Source organism: Tenrec ecaudatus, chromosome 5 (assembly GCF_050624435.1).
Source record: "Tenrec ecaudatus isolate mTenEca1 chromosome 5, mTenEca1.hap1, whole genome shotgun sequence".
In the NCBI taxonomy this organism is placed as follows: Eukaryota; Metazoa; Chordata; class Mammalia; order Afrosoricida; family Tenrecidae; genus Tenrec; species Tenrec ecaudatus.
In genome coordinates, this window is record NC_134534.1 from 127,662,334 (window position 1) to 127,678,440 (window position 16,107).

The window sequence follows — 16,107 nt, forward strand, 5'->3', positions numbered from 1 at the left end:
AATCCTGTGCCCAGCCTGACCCCACCACACCGGGATGAAAACTAAAGAGAGCGCAACAAAGCAGCAAGGGGAACAACGCAATGAGGTCCCCAAAGAATCCCGAAAGTCGACTGCAGACTCAGAAGACCAAGCTTGGCACCTCATCAGATTTGATCAGAAAACTTATCTTAAGTTCAGCAGACAGATATGCAACTATTTAAAACCCACCCACCCCTTTTTATCTTTTTTCACCCCATGTCTATATAAGATAGGCAATCCTGAAGAGAAAACAAAGGGACCCATGGTTGGGTGGCAGGGACCAGAGAGGGGAAGTGGGGAAAGGGAGGAGAAAGCCAACAAATCCAGGGAGAAGGGAACAAGGAGGTTATAGAACACCTGATGGGGTTTGCTCACATGCAATGTAGCCAAGAGGAATTACTGAGCTGAATGAAGGTCCAACACGATGGTGGGACAGCAGGAAAGTAAGAGGAAATAAAGAACTAGGAGGCAAAAGATATTTATAAAGTTTTGAATTTAGGTCACGTACATGTGAGATATCTATGTAACAATAGGGATATAATCTATGTACATATATTTATAGGTTAAGTACTGGTAGCAGACGGGCATCGGACCTCTACTCAAGTACCCCATCAACGCAGAGCACTTTGTTCTAACGACCTGGCATTCGCTAATGTGGTGAAGAAAGTCAATGGTGTCCTGAAGACACAGCCATCTAGGGTCTTAAAGTAAGTGGACATCTAGCAGGGAAGAAACAAAACCCACATGGAAGAAGCACACCAACCCAGGTGATCACAAGGTGTTAACAGGATCAGGTGTCAGGCATCAGAAGACCCAAAACAACAACCATATGATGAGAACGAGGGGAGTTGAAGTGAAGACCCAAAGTGAAGACAATTGGACATCCCCTCACAGATGGGTCAGAGAAAGGGATGAGCCGCTAGGGTGCAGAATAGCACTAACAAAATACACAACATTCCTCTAGTTCAGTGGTTCAACCCTTTAATACAGTTCCTCATGTTGTGCTGACCCAACCATAAAACTATTTTTGTTGCTACTTCATAACTGTAATTTTGCTACTGTTATGAATCGGGCGACTCCTGTGAAAGGGTCATTTGACCCCCAAAGGGGTCACGACCCACAGGTCGACAACAGCTGCTCTAGTTCTTTAATACTTCCCAACCCCCCTCTCTTGACCCCAGCTCTACCTTACAAGCCTGGCTAGACCAGAGCACATACACTGGTACAGGTAAGAGCTCTCTCGACACTTGGAATCCAAAACAGATAAACCCCTCTGAACAATGGGAGTAGCAGCACCATGAGGGTAGGCGGAAGGAGAGAAAGGGGGACCGATCTCAATGACAGATGCATAACCCCTGCCCTGAGGGAGGTTAACAGGAATGTGGGTGAAGGGAGACAGAACAGTGTAAGATATGAAACTAATGATTTACAATTTAGCAAGGGTTCATTCATGAAGGTGGAAGGGAGTGGAGGGGAGGGGAGAAAAAGAGGAGCTGATACCAAGAGTTCCGGTAGAAAGAAAATGTTTGAAAACAATGATGGCAACTTATGTACACATGTGCTTGATACAACTGATGCATGGATTATTTTAAGTACTGTAAGATCCTCCAATAAAATGGGGGGAAGAATTCTAAGATGTGGCCCTTGCTAATATGAATTAACTCAATGAAGCAGTCATTTAAAAAAATTCTCTTCTTCCTGTTATTGGTAGTTCTAAATGTTAGATTCCGACATACGCAAATACAATTCCCTAAGTCTATGACTGTGAATGGAAAACTAGAAGACTGAAATCAGTTATTGGCAGCTTCTCCATTTGTGTCTTTACTACAAATGAAGGGACATAAAGCATTCATGTAAGTCAAGATGTCTTGAGTGAGCACGTTTCAGCAGTTCAGCTTTATAACCTTTATCATTATAAACTTGTTTCATTCCTCTACACAGTGCCACCATTTGGATATTTTTAAACAAGTAAATTTGTAATTGCCAGCAAAACTAGTGTTAGCATTTTTATCAATACAGTAGATTCTATCCAATCATTATACTTTTTCTAAGGTCTCCTACATGCAAGTGTGTATTTGTGATGTTGCCTGTCTTCTGTGCCATTCTTATGCTATGAAACGGTATTAAACTATGAAAAAAGAAACGAGATTATCAGATTGACAGTTAAAACTAAATTGGGAGGAAATAAATGTAGTCAATATTTTAAGATACTGTATTCAAGGATAGAAAATGTGAACTAAAGATTTTATTTCCAATGAAAATGACCTTCAAAGCTAAAAGGTACAAAAAATAAAACAGACTGGGAAAATTACTTTAGGAACATAACAAATAAGAGTCTAATACCCAAGGAGCTTTCATAACTTATCAACAAAAAGGCAAATAACCCAATCACAAACTGGACAAACTCCACAAGCAGACACCTCACCAAAGAGGATATTCTAATAGCTAACAGACTCATGGAAAGATGCTCAACACTATCAGAGAAATACAAATCCAAACCACAATTTGATACTTTAATTCCACAGATATGACTGAGAAGCCCTGATGGCACAGTAACTAAGCCCTCACCTGCAGATCTTAAGTTCAAACACAACAGCTGATCTACTGGAGAAGGATGCGGCAGAATCACAGCCTGGAAAACCCTACGAAGCACTTCTGTCCTACAGGGTTTCATGATGTAGTACTCCCTGGCAACAGGTAAGACAGTTAAGACTGGGAGTGGAAGGGACGCACATAAAATAACTAAGTATTGGAAGTGATACCAAGAAATTAGAACCTTTATCCACTGCCTTTAAGAATGCAAAATGATCCAACTGTTGCCCCAAAACCTGGCAGTTCCACAAAAGACTAGAGGCAGAGCTGTCATTTACCGTCTGACAGATCCAGCAGAAGAGACACAAAGTGACATCTTGACACCTATGTGAGCGGAGGACCAGTTAGAGCCTTTCTGTTAAAGGGTAGAGCCTGGTGGCACAGTGTTTACATGTCGGCCACTCACCATAAAGCCAGCATTTTGATCCACCACCCCTGCTAGGGACAAAGACCGGCCTTCTACTCCGGTCGCACAGTAGTCTCAGAAACCCCACGGGGGTGGTTCTGCCTGTCGTCTAAACCTGAATGCACTCCGTGGCAGTGCATTTGTTCTTTCGGTTTATGTTCAATGAAAAACTATTCAAAGTAACATAGTAGAAACAACCAAAGTGTTCATCAATGGATGAATGGGCAAGTAAAATATAGGCCTACATACAAGGGAATACCAGTTAGAGATCAGGAAAAAGGCGTTACTGAAACATCTTACACCCTGGTATACAGTATGCTCATTGAATATTATGTTCATCTCTCACGCGCATGTGCACGCGCATGCACACGCATGCACAAAACCCACTGCATGTTATCACTTTTATACAAGACGACCAGGTGAAAAAAAAGAAACTGATGTTCATTAGTGGTTACCTGGGATAGGTGGAGGGAGGGGGATGCACTCTCTAGGTCTGTTGTTTTGATGATGAAAAACAATGAAAGGCAAAAGTAAACAAGGTCACTAAGTTACAGGCAAAAGAGAAGAGTATTTAATTTCAATGTCATACAGTAATTTTGCAACATTAACCAAAATATGTATGCTCAGGGATATATGTACGTATATAGAAATGTGTGTATACGATGAAGTTTCAAAAGAGTTGATTGAAACAATGGAATTAAAAGATAATGGGGTTTTTCCACGAAATTTTTTTTTTTTAAACAATTTATTAGGGGCTCATACAACTCTTATCACAGTCCATGCATATACATACATCAATTGTATAAAGCACATCTGTACATTCTTTGCCCTAATCATTTTCTCTTCTTTTCTTTTTTTTTTTTTTAATTTTTTTTTTTTTTATTTATTTATTTTTTTTACATTTTTTTTTCTTCTTTTACATTTTATTAGGGACTCCAACAACTCTTACCACAATCCATACATATACATACATCAATTGTACAAAGCACACCCATACACTCCCTGTCCCAATCACTCTCAAGGCATTTGCTCCTCACCTAAGCCCCTTGCATCAGGTCCTCCTTTTTTTTTTTTTTTTCCCCCCCTCCCTCCCTTTTCCCCCCTCCCTCATATGCCCTTGGTAATTTATACCTCGTTATTTTGTCATATCTTGCCCTATTCGGGGTCTCCCTTCCCCCCTTCTCTGCTGTCCCTCTCCCAGGGAAGAGGTCACATGTGGCTCCTTGTAATCAGTTCCCCCTTTCCAACCCACTCACCCTCCACTCTCCCAGCATCGTCCCTCACGCCCTTGGTCCTGGAGGTATCATCCACCCTGGATTCCCTGTATCTCCAACCCTCCTATGTACCAGTGTACAGCCTCTGTCCTATCCAACCCTGCAAGGTAGAATTCGGATCATGGTAGTTGGGGGGAGGAAGCATCCAGGATCTGGGGGAAAGCTGTGTTCTTCATCGATACTACCTCACACCCTAATTAACCCATCTCCTCTCCTAAGCCCCTCTGTGAGGGGATCTCCATTGGCTGACACTTGGGCCTTGGGTCTCCACTCTGCACTTCCCCCTTCATTTAATATAATATATATATACACATACATATATACATATACACATAAATACACACACTTATATCTTTTTTTTTTTTTTGCATGATGCCTTATATCTGGTCCCTTGGGCACCTCGTGATCGCACTGGCCGGTGTGCTTCTTCCATGTGGGCTTATTTGTTTCTGAGCGAGATGGCCGCTTGTTCACCTTCAAGCCTTTAAGACCCCAGACACTATCTCTTTTGATAGCCGGGCACCATCAGCATTCTTCACCACATTCGCTTATGCACCCATTTGTCTTCAGCGATCCTATCATGGAGGTGTGCAGTCAATTATATGATTTTTTGTTCTTTGATGCCTGGTAACTGATCCCTTTGGGACCACTCGATCACACAGGCTGGTGTGTTCTTCCATGTGGACTTTGTTGCTTCTGAGCTAGATGGCCGCTTGTTTATCTTCAAGCCTTTAAGACCCCAGTCACTATCTCTTTTGATAGCCGGGCACCATCAGCTTTCTTCACCACATTTACTTGTTCACCCATGTTGGCTCCAGCTGTTGTGTCGGGAGAGTGAGCATCATAGAGTTCCAATTTAATAAAAGAAGGTATTCATGCATAGAGGGAGTGTTTGAGTAGAGGCCCAAGGTCCTTCTGCCACCTTAATACTTGACCTATAAATATAGACACAAAGATCTATTTCCCCAACCTCCTATATATATTTGCATGTACATGTCGTTGTCTAGACCTCCATGAATGCCCTTTGACTTCTAGCTCTTTCCTCCATCTCCCTTGACCTTCCTCCTGCCCTACTACCATGCTTCATTGCCACCTGGGCTAGAGTATACCTCTTCTCTAAGCAACCTTACCCTTGATCATTTCCCATCCACGAAATTTTTAAAGCTCCTTTCTATGTGAGAATATATGAGGATAAGAAATAAAGAATTGGGGGGGGAGAGCAGGGAGGGGGGGGGCACAAAAAGAGGACCTGATGCAAAGGGCTAAAGTGGAGAGCAAATGCTTTGAAAATGATGAGGGCAACGCATGTACGATGTGCTTTACACAACTGATGTCTGTATGGATTGTGATAAGAGTTGTATGAGCCCCTAATAAAATGTTTAAAAAGAAATAAAGAATTGCTATTAGGATTCCAGTTCATAATACAGTGGTTTGTTTCAAAATGAATTTAAGCATGTCTGCAATCAGTTCTTAGTAATACATTTGTCTTAGTCTTTAAATTAGAGTCTCTTGGTGAATAAAAAAAAGGCCAATAAAGTAGTGCTTCCCACAGAAGGAATGGATGCATCGAGATAATAACTGATGCAAGGGTGTGTAGGGGCTGTAGGCTGGGGAGGGGGTAGTTGGGGAGGGTGAGATTTCAGGAGTAAACAGTGAAGGTGGGAGGGGGAGGGAGCACTAGAACTGAATGTGATTACACGACTCATTTTAAAGGTAAATTAAGTCATGGGGGTGGGGGGAAGAAAACATTTTGAAATTGATTGTGGTAACTATACATTCTTGACATGACTGAATGAGTAAATTTTATAATATGGATTACGTGCCAATAAAACTGAAAAACTAAAATTTTCCAAGGGGGATCTGCTGTGCTATTTAAATTAAGGCAAAGGTATCAAGGTTAGAAAGTCATTGCAACTGCTTTTGGAGACCCAAAGGGGTAATCTTGATATTTATATTTTTCCCCTCCCAAAGGCCACAAGATGGAAGCTTACTAGGAAGAAGTTTTAAGAACAATGAAAACTGTATTGGTAAGAAAAAGGCCAGGAATGTTGTGTCAAAGAATACTCTTCTATCACAACAATGCACTTGCTCAGGGGTCCTCAAACTTTTAAAACGCGGCCAGTTCACTGTCCTTCAGACCAATTGGAGGGCCAGATTATAGTTTTAAAAAAAAACTATGAACAAATTCCTATGCACACTACACATATCTTATTTTGAAGTTAAAAAAAGCAAACGGGGCAAAAACTCCCGGCAGGCCGGACAAATATTCTCAGCAGGCAAAGGTTATCTATCCTAGGAGTCGATTGGGAACTCTTATCCCATCTACCCTTAACACTTAATCTGGCCCCTTCAGACTTTTTTGTTGCCAAAGCTCAAACAAAATCGAAAGGAACACAAATTGAATCCCTCATCTGCCTAAATTGACACTTTGATGCGGTGTACATTAAAGAACAAATGATTCTCTGGGGAAGGGTAGGAGATAGATTCTCTGGAGAAGGGTCGGAGATAAGAAATACCACCTTCAAAAGTATATAGACCTAGCTGGAGGATATGTTGAAAGAGCATTTGCTTCACGCTTTGATATTTTTCTTAATAAACATTTCTAAATTTTAGCATGTTTTATTATCGTATAGGAGTAGGTATGGGTATACTTACACAACATAGGTTTTAAGGCTGTCAAAGCACCAAATATCTGCAAAGAACTTTGGACTTCCCTAATAGCCGACTGTTCACTAGAAGGAAGCCTGACTGATGGCAGTCCATTAACATGCTATGTTCCATGTATTCGACACTAAGCCTGCCTAATAGCTGCCCTTGAATGTGATAAAAAGGTCTTTCACCAAAGGTGCCAAGTTTTAGTCTCTGCTGGCACAGTTGCACAGTAATTCCCTTCCCCTTTTGTCCTTCCATGGGATTCATTGATCTTGAATGATTCGTTGATCAGGGTGGAGGGCTGAAGCTTCAGCGCCTATCAAGCAATTCAACTTTTTCTTGTCCTGACTTTTCTCTGCTTCTTGGGAGGACTTGCAGTACCATTAATGGCACTTTGCACTGGGCCCCCAGTGTTATTCAAGGTGTACAGTATTGCATGATAAAAAATACTTGAGAGCAAGACACCGCTTTTATTATGATATGCAATATGGACTGGCAGAGGGCTCACATACAGGTTGAGTGGCATTACAGTATTGTTTTGTTTACAAAGCCTAGTATATTAGTGGATCTGCACAGCTGAAACCCTGTGATTCAGGGTTAACTGGAGAGTCATAATATATAATACCACACCTTAAGGGACAGTTACGGATACTTCTTAGACAAAACAAATACCTTGAAATATCAGTATTCTGAATGTAAAGGCTCAGGACAAGTTTTGTGGGACAGCGCAGTCAATTAGCATGATACAGTTCCTAAAGTTATGTTCTGCATCCTATTCTAGAGATTAGTGTCTGGACCTTAAAAGCTTGAGAATGACCATTTAAGACACAGATACTGGTATGTACTCATATGAAGTCAAAGAAAACGAAGGAAATCAAAGACTGAAAAAGAAACCAATCTATAGGACTGATAGTCTAACCTGGGAATTGGCAAACTTTTGTGATGAAAGGGACCTCCAACAATTTAAAAATTATTTGAAAGCCATATATTTTTACAAATAAAATCACCATTATATGAATATCCTTGAAAAAAATTTTTCAGTTTTACTTCAGAGCCACATGTGGCTGGCAAGACACAAGTGCCAAACCCTAGTCTATTCAAACCAAGGCTTCATCTACCATGAAACCACCTACTACAACCTACCATTCTAATCAGAGCCACAATAAAATGGGCCCTGATAAAAATGGGGGGAAATGAAAAACAAGTCTGTTAAAAAGACTTACTAGATTGGCTGAAACTGAAGTCTCCCTGGTACTTTTAACTAAGTTACTCTTTAAACCCTATACCAAAATTACCCTGGGGTCACTTATTAAACAGCAGATAGCTTACAAAATAAAGTCCAGCAGCCATCAGTATTGTGCTACTTTTAAAAAAGTATCTATATGAAACCATATATTAGCAATTACTTTTAAAACCAAGATGAGAAGTTAAGGAAGAAGGGAAAATAGATGAATGGAAATGGAATCTCCAGAACAGAAGAAAATTCACACATTGAAGAATGTAATCATATGACAAAATAACAATCTATAAATTATCAAGGGCTCATGAGGGATGGGTGAGTGGGGAGGGAGGGGAAAAAAAGAGAGGACCTGATGCAAAGGGCTTAAGAGGAGAGCCAATGCTTTGAAAATGATTAGGGCAAAGAATGTACAGATGTGCTTTATACAACTGATGTATGTATATGTATGGATTGTGATAAGAGATTATGAGCCCCTAATAAAATATTTTTTAAAAAAGAGAAAAAAGAATGTAACCATGTCATAAGCAGTATGGTCACAAACCACTAAATAAATCTTCGCCAAAAACACATATAAACTATTTTTTAAAAGGCATATCTGTTATCCATTTATAAGACCTAATGAAATATTGTTCCTATGAGCCTTGCCTCAAGATGCTACCATTCTGATCATATATGAAATAGACCCAAATTTTAAAAAAAGAAAAAGAAAAAAGTAGAGCAGAAGTCAAATTCCTAAAACAAAAGGCCAGACCTAAAAAAAAGTTTCCCCACAGTGGGAAACCCCCTGGGGGTGCTTAAAGTTTTTGTCAATGGGAGTGCCAAGTATTTTTTTTTTTTTTTTTTCAGAAAAAGGGGCAGTTAAACATAAAGTTTGGGAACATACTGCCTAGAGGAAACCTCAAAGACTAAAGCCCTAAAATTTAGCTCTTTGAACTTAGAATGACAACTATTTCTGAAGGTCATTTTCTAGCCAGAGAACAAAACAAACCCAAACCCACTGCCATTGAGTCTATTCCAATTCATAGTGACCACCTATAGGGTGCTGAGGCTGTCCATCTTAGAATGGGTGCCCTTACACCACCTACAATTTGAGACCAAACTGTCAGCATTCACTTAAAAAGCAAAGATGAAAGGGGTCAGAGAAGTTAGATCCATGGAGAAAGAACAAAGGCTGGAAATAAGAATACTGAGAACAAGTACAGGTATCACGGAACAAATTCTTTAAAGATTGATAAATGGGAACCGAATTTGCTAAACTTTCACCTAAAACACAATTAAAATATTTTATTTAACCATTGTCAGGTGGTTTTCAACCACACAACCTGTTTTTATAAAGTGGCCCAAAACAACTAAGTTGGAGATCAAAGTATTGTAGTCATGCACATCTACAGCGCAGCGAATTACCATAAAACTGATCCCCTCCAGGCAATCATGTATGCGTAAAGTAAACTGCTCCCGGTTTCAGGATGTGGCCTTGCCCGGGCAGAGGACTGAGGTCTGCCTCCCAGTTCAACAGCATTCAAACACTTGACCATTTGCACTATCAATTATCCTTCTCCCTAACAGTAAGTGTCCTATGTCTTAGAATTGTTCCAAACACCGAACAAGCATAATTCCAAATCCCACCTAAAGTTGGCAGTCAAAGTATCAAATTGTTTTTAATGCAAAAAGCAATGGTCTAAGTTAGGAATTATTTTCACTCACAAACAAAAGTTTCATAATTTTTGGTCATCATTATGTTCTTGCTGTAATGGAAATAAAAAAATGATCAAAGCTACAGAACTTTAATATATGGAACTCTTAATTAACCCACCAATCATAAAGCATCAGAGACCCAAATTGCCACTTTATATTTACATTCTATTACAATCTTATAAGGAGCTCTGGTAATGTAATGGGTTACACTATCAACTGCAAAGGCTAATACTCAAGAGATATAACTTTACATATTAAAGTCTTCTGAAAGTAAAATGCTTTCCTCTTTCTATTGCCAAGATTAAGACTGGACCAACCAGCAATTCAAGAGTGGAAACTAACCGTGTACCCGTGCATACTCGAGTATAAGCCGAGTTCTTCAGCCCATTTTTAATGCCGTTTTTGTGGTAAAATTAAGTGCCTTGGGCGGAGGATATTTGGGTCAGCTTATACTCCAGTACATATGCTATGTGCTAAAACCTAAAGGAGTTTTGAAAATTGGCATCTAGTTGGGTCACTTTTGTTTGTTTACTATCATCTACATAATTAAACACAAATTAGTTATTTTGCATTTTTCCAATCAAACTATTAAGACTGTAACTCAGAGAGGGAAAAACCTGGCATTTAATGTTTTTTTCCCAAAGGATTCCATCTTAAACGTGCTATAGAAAACACATCACAGTCAAGTTCTTAAGTGGATGAGTACAGAGCACTGAGGTTCCACTCATCTGTGTGACCATTAAAGTGAGCATCAGGACACGAGACTTTTCTCCTTTCTAAAATTCCAATGCTAAACTACAACCATAGTAAAGCCTCTGAGAAATGAACACTTGGCTAGTAAAACCACAAAAATTATGCATCACTTAAAGCTTACAGACTCCCATTCGGACTCAAAAAGAATTTTGAAAATCGGTAAGAATTAGGAGAGCCAAAGAAAGTCATTTACAGTGAACCCACAGAAACCTTTTACTTTCCTGTCCCCAAGCCATCCCCCAAAGAAAAGGCAGCACTGAACTGCCTTCTACAAATGAGCCATTTGTAAAAACAACTCCTGCCACACACACTAGCACACAACAGTGCACAGATTGTTCTTTCTGAAAACTGCCCTAACTTTTTAAGTTTCCAATTCAGAACATTTGGATGCAAGTCTAGTAAAATGTTGAACATGTTACAAGTTATCTATCCTAGAAAGTTTATGGGTCAGAACTGTAGCAGGATTTACCCTGATTCCCAAGTGAATAAAATTAACTGACACTTAAAACATGCACAAATCTAAATATGACCAAGAGGCTGGTCCCAGGGCAATAAGATACCACCAAAAAAATGAATTTGAAGCCACTAAAGCCACAAGATTCTTGCAATAGTTTTTTTATGTCCAAAAAGATCACAATTAAATAGGCATTAATTCCTCTTTTCTCAGGCTTTCCCATTAAGAAGCTCTAAAAGAGCCAAAACAAAAATGTAGGCTTTTAAGTAAAATTAACATAAACAAAATGTTGAAATGCATGCATCACTATGTCTATAGCTAAGATGTAAACTTCATCTACGCTTTCAATGACAGTGATTAAAATGAGGGATTGGAAGGCTGACACAGATGACTAATTCTTCCAAAATTGGTAGGGCATAAGTTTATAACAGTGAATACATGTTTACAACTCACATTGTTTCTCCAGTCTTGGCTACATGGCAAAGAAACTGATCCAGGACAGGGCAAACTTCCTTTTTCCCTCTCTTCTCAAAATCTAGATGGGGAAAGAAACATTACCAGTATTTCACAAAACCCATCTACCGTTCCCAATACCTGCTAAAAGCAAACATTTCTCCCAGTCCCTCGCCAAATTAAGAAGCAATAAAGTTACAACCAGCTTCTCCACCACCTCCACCCTTCCAGGCTTGGCTTCCAAAATGTCACCCTCTTCAATGGTATCAAGACTCCTCCAAAAGGGGGCACTCGACTTCTTTACAGACCAGCAGTGGTTCTCCGAAGTGTGGTCACCGGGAACATCAGGATTCGTCTTCACTGGGGTCAAAACTCAAATGCTCAGGCACCAGCCCCGTCAACTGCTTCGTTAGGAAGGTTAACTGGCCTAGCCAGTAACAAAGGCCAGCCTCCCCCCTCCCCGCCCCCAACGAAGCTGGATGTCAAAATATTATTTCCCAAACCCTGAAATCACGATATTCCAAGTTTGGAATCACTGCTCTGAAGCCTGTTGCTTGCAAGGAGCCCTCCTAGGAACCAGGGCACGTGGAAAAATGCCTTCAGGAGCCCTGGAAAGCTTCCTGCGAGAACTTAAAAGTTGCTCTACCAGCACCCTCCTAAACACCCGCGCCGACCTGTACTTTTTCCCACCCCACTATGCCAGGCGTGCGGGAGCCCGGCGGGGAACGCAGCCTGCCCGGGAGGGGGCTGAGGCCCACGGCCCGTCTCCGGGGGCTGGAAGAGGGGCCGGGGCCCCTCCGAGAGCGGCCCCGACTCCCCTCCCCCAGTCCAGACGCCGGCGGCAGACACAAAGCCCAGAGCGGGGCGGGAGGGAGCTGCCCACAGGGCTCCCCGCCCCTGGGGAGGCGGAGGGGGATGGGAACCGGAGAGGCGCCCACGGGCCCGCGCGCCCGCAACCACCCGCCCTGAAAGAGGAGGGACGGCCGCGGGGGGGGGAGCTGGGGGGGGAGAAGGAAGAGAGAGGGGACCGCTACCCCCACCTTTCAGCGCCTCCTGCAGCCTCTCGACGTCCATGGTTTCCCGGAGTCCCTCGCAGCCTCCGCCTCCCACCGCGGGTCTCCCCGAGACCGGAGCGCCTCCCCCCACCCCCCCGACACCCTCCCCCTCCCTCGCACACACTCCGGCACGCAGGCGACCGGGGGGGGCACCGAAGGGAGCCGGGGGAAGCGAGCGAGAGAGCGAGACCGAGAGAGCGAGCACCTCCCCGAGCCACTACCACCAGCCCTCCAACATGGCGCCCGGCACGTCACGGCGCGCACGCTCCCCGCCGCCGTCCGCGCGCCCGCGGCGCGCTCCGCTCTGGGAGCGCAAGAGCGCGTGCGCGCGGAGGCGTGCCGCGTGCGGTCACGGCGACCCTGCCCGGGGCCGCGCCGCGTCTACGCTTCTGCAAGGCGTTCCTCGGCGGGACCACGCGGTGCTGCAGACCAAACGGTCAGGGAAGGGGTTTGAACCCGGCTCCCTGGCTTTGACCCCCAGCCTTGGCCAAGCTGTGCGACCTTGAGCAGTTGACTGATCCTCTTGGAGCTTCATTTTCCCCATTCGTTTGCAAGAGCACTGGTACCGACTGCCTGCTCAGCTGCTGTGAAAGTGAGAGTGTGGACACCTAATCTTGAGAATATGAACCAAAACAACAACAAAAACACTCTACATTACAACTGCCTGCTTTGGTCCATTATTACTAATAACAATAACAAGAGTATCTCTGTGCCTGAATGTGAAGTTCTGTTCATGACCCAGCAGTGACGAGAAATCATGTACACAGCAAAGTGATACAAGAGCTCAAACTTTGGGATCAGCCGAATTCAAATCCCACCTCCACTACTTCCACCCTATGGGACCCTTGACAAGTTACATAAATTACCCACCCTTTAGTTCCCATATCACCACATGGGGATTATAAAACAGCAGAGAGGATCAAGCGAGATGGTGACTATGAAGCCGTTATCACCACACCTGGTACTGAGTTAATAAGGTAGCTACTGTTTTCATTGCCACTGGGATTGTGATTACGTTGCTTGGACACCCAGGCAAAAGCACTAGAGGTGTAAATGCGGGTAGGTGTTGGGCTGCTAACCATAGTTCAGCAGTTTGAATCCAGAAGTTGCTCCTTGGGAGAAAGATGAGGCTCTCTGTCTGCTTCCCTAAAAAAAAATAAAATGTAGTCTTCAAAATTCTAAGGAGCAGGCCTACTTTGTCCTATGGACTCAATTCAATGGCGGTGTTTGCTTTGGGGGTTAGGTGCGCAGGCAGGTAGAGAGGGGTCCTCAGTTCTTTTTCAACACCAACATTTGATAAATGGGAAAGCTGAGGCACAGAGAGTAAGTCTGGCAAAACAGTGATAGCACCCAGAATGGTTGGCTCCTAGCCTTTGTATGGACATTTTTTTCATTTATATATATTTTAATTTTTATTGTAAATCTTTTTTTTTATTAAGTAACAAATGCACAATTTAATTTATTTACTTTTAAGTTTAAATTCTTGAGGGGTACAGCATCACACGGACTCTGTGTCCAATAGCCTTAGCAGGCAGGTTGCTCCGGAATTTGGCCCGAACCATGCCACTGTTTCCATGGGCACGAGTTACCTTTCCCCAGATGACTCTGGTTTTGTTAGGTTTGCCGCCAGGAGTCACTGTGTTGTTCTTTGCTTTGTACACCTAAGCACATCTCTTGCCTAAATAAAATTCCGTTTCATCTCGAGCATAAACACCTTCAATTTTAAGAAGAGCCGTGTGCTCCCTCTGCTTCCGTAGACCCCGTTTATTTAGACCCCGTTTACAGCCAGCAAAGATGGCCTTGGATCACAGCCTTCCAGACATATTTGCCGTTTAGAAGTCCTGTTCCCAGCAGGCCTCCACAGGCTCCAATATGGCGAAAAAACTGTAAATCTTTTTTTAAATGTTTTATTAGGGGCTCATACAACTCTTATCACAATCCATACATACATCAATTGTGTAAAGCACATCTGTACATTCATTACCCCATTTATTTTATTTTTAAAGATCATTTATTGGGGGCTTTTTCAGCTCTTAAAACAATCCATACATAAATCGTATCAAGCATATGTATGGACATTTTAATGCTCTTTTGTGAACGGTTAAAGGAAAAGGCAGTGAATTGTGAAGACGTTCTCATCCCAAAGCCTACCAACGTGCCATGAAAGAAAAAATAAAGCAACTCACTGCCATTGAGTTGATTCCAACTCATAGTGATTCTATAGGGCAGAGTAGAACTGTCCCTGTGGGTTTCCAGGACGGAAACTCTTTCTGGGAAAGGAAAGCCTCATCTTTCTCCCAAGGAATGGTTGGTGGTTTTGAACTACTGACCTTGATGTTAGCAAACCTAGATGTAACCCACCAGAACACATAATGCATGAAAGAAAAGGAGCAAATTCTTGACTTGTCTTAAACTCATTGCCATAGAATCTATTTTAACTCAAAGTGACCCTACATGGTGTTTCTGAGGCTGTACATCTTTACGGGAGCAGATATCCTCATCTTTCTCCCAAGGAGCAGCTGGTGGGTTTGAACCAAAGAATTTATGGTTGGCAGTCCAATGTTTATCCTCCACAAAGTTACAAATTTGTATGCAGCGATTACAAGTGACGAAACTCTTAAAATATAGTGGCGGTGACCCATACCCTAGATGGCGGATGCTGGCAAAAGCCTCCTACCTCTTAAATGTTGCAACCAAAAAGCCCATGCTTTGTGTCCTTATCCACCTACTGCCGTCAAGCCCAGTCCAAGTGATAACAACCCTAGTTTCCAAGACTATAAATCTTTATGGAAACAGCTAACCTCTCCCTTCTCCCAAAGAACATCCAGTGGGTTTGACCCACTGACCTTAAAGTTTCTGCCCAATTGCCCACAGCATTCAGCTTAATTAAAAATTGTCTTGTAGGGGAGAAGAGAGGATGTCATCATCAAACACATGGCCAGTTCTTATAATGTGCTAGATTTCATTTTCATGGCCCCTGAAGGAACCCTGGTGGCTTAGTGAATTACCTGTTGGGCTGTTAACTGCCAACCCAGTTTGAATCCACCAACTTTCCTTGGGGAAAAGATGAGATTTTCTACTCCCATAAAAATGTACAGCCTTGCTATCAGAAGAGATAGTGTCTGGGGTCTTAAAGGCTTGAAGGTGAACAAGCGGCCATCTAGCTCAGAAGCAACAAAGCCCACATGGAAGAAGCACACCAGCCTGTGTGATCACGAGATCAAAAAAAAAAAAAATCTTACCATAGTGAATGAAGGGGGAAGTGCAGAGTGGAGACCCAAAGCCCATTTGTTGGCCACTGGAGATCCCCTCCCAGAGGGGTCTAGAGGAGGAGATGAGTCAGTCAGGGTGTGATGTAGCACCGATGAAGATGAAGAATACAGCTTTCCTCCAGTTCCTGAATGCTTCTTCCCCCACCACCACCACCACCCCGACCCCCACTACCATAATCCGAATTCTACCTTGCAAGTCTGGATAGAGCAGAGGTTGTACACTGGTGCAGATAGGAGCTGGAG

The 16,107-nt window shown here is 42.6% G+C and overlaps 1 protein-coding gene and 1 pseudogene across 2 annotated transcripts in view; both read right to left on the reverse strand.

Annotated features, from left to right (window-relative positions):
* Positions 1 to 12,820, reverse strand: part of PPP4R2 (protein phosphatase 4 regulatory subunit 2) — a 71,171-nt gene extending 58,351 nt beyond the window's left edge. The window contains exons 1-2 of one of the 2 annotated variants that reach the window (XM_075549884.1): positions 12,578 to 12,820; positions 11,538 to 11,619 (exon numbers count right to left, since the gene is read on the reverse strand). In XM_075549884.1, the coding sequence (XP_075405999.1) occupies positions 11,538 to 11,619; positions 12,578 to 12,611 (116 nt within the window). In that variant the 5' untranslated portion in view covers positions 12,612 to 12,820. Of the gene's footprint in view, positions 1 to 11,537; positions 11,620 to 11,845; positions 11,903 to 12,577 lie in introns of those variants that run through there. The other variant, XM_075549883.1, reaches the window with a different exon arrangement.
* A 1,211-nt stretch (positions 12,821 to 14,031) lies between these two features.
* LOC142448937 (large ribosomal subunit protein eL33 pseudogene) lies at positions 14,032 to 14,470 on the reverse strand (annotated as a pseudogene).
* Between the last annotated feature and the right edge of the window lie 1,637 nt (positions 14,471 to 16,107).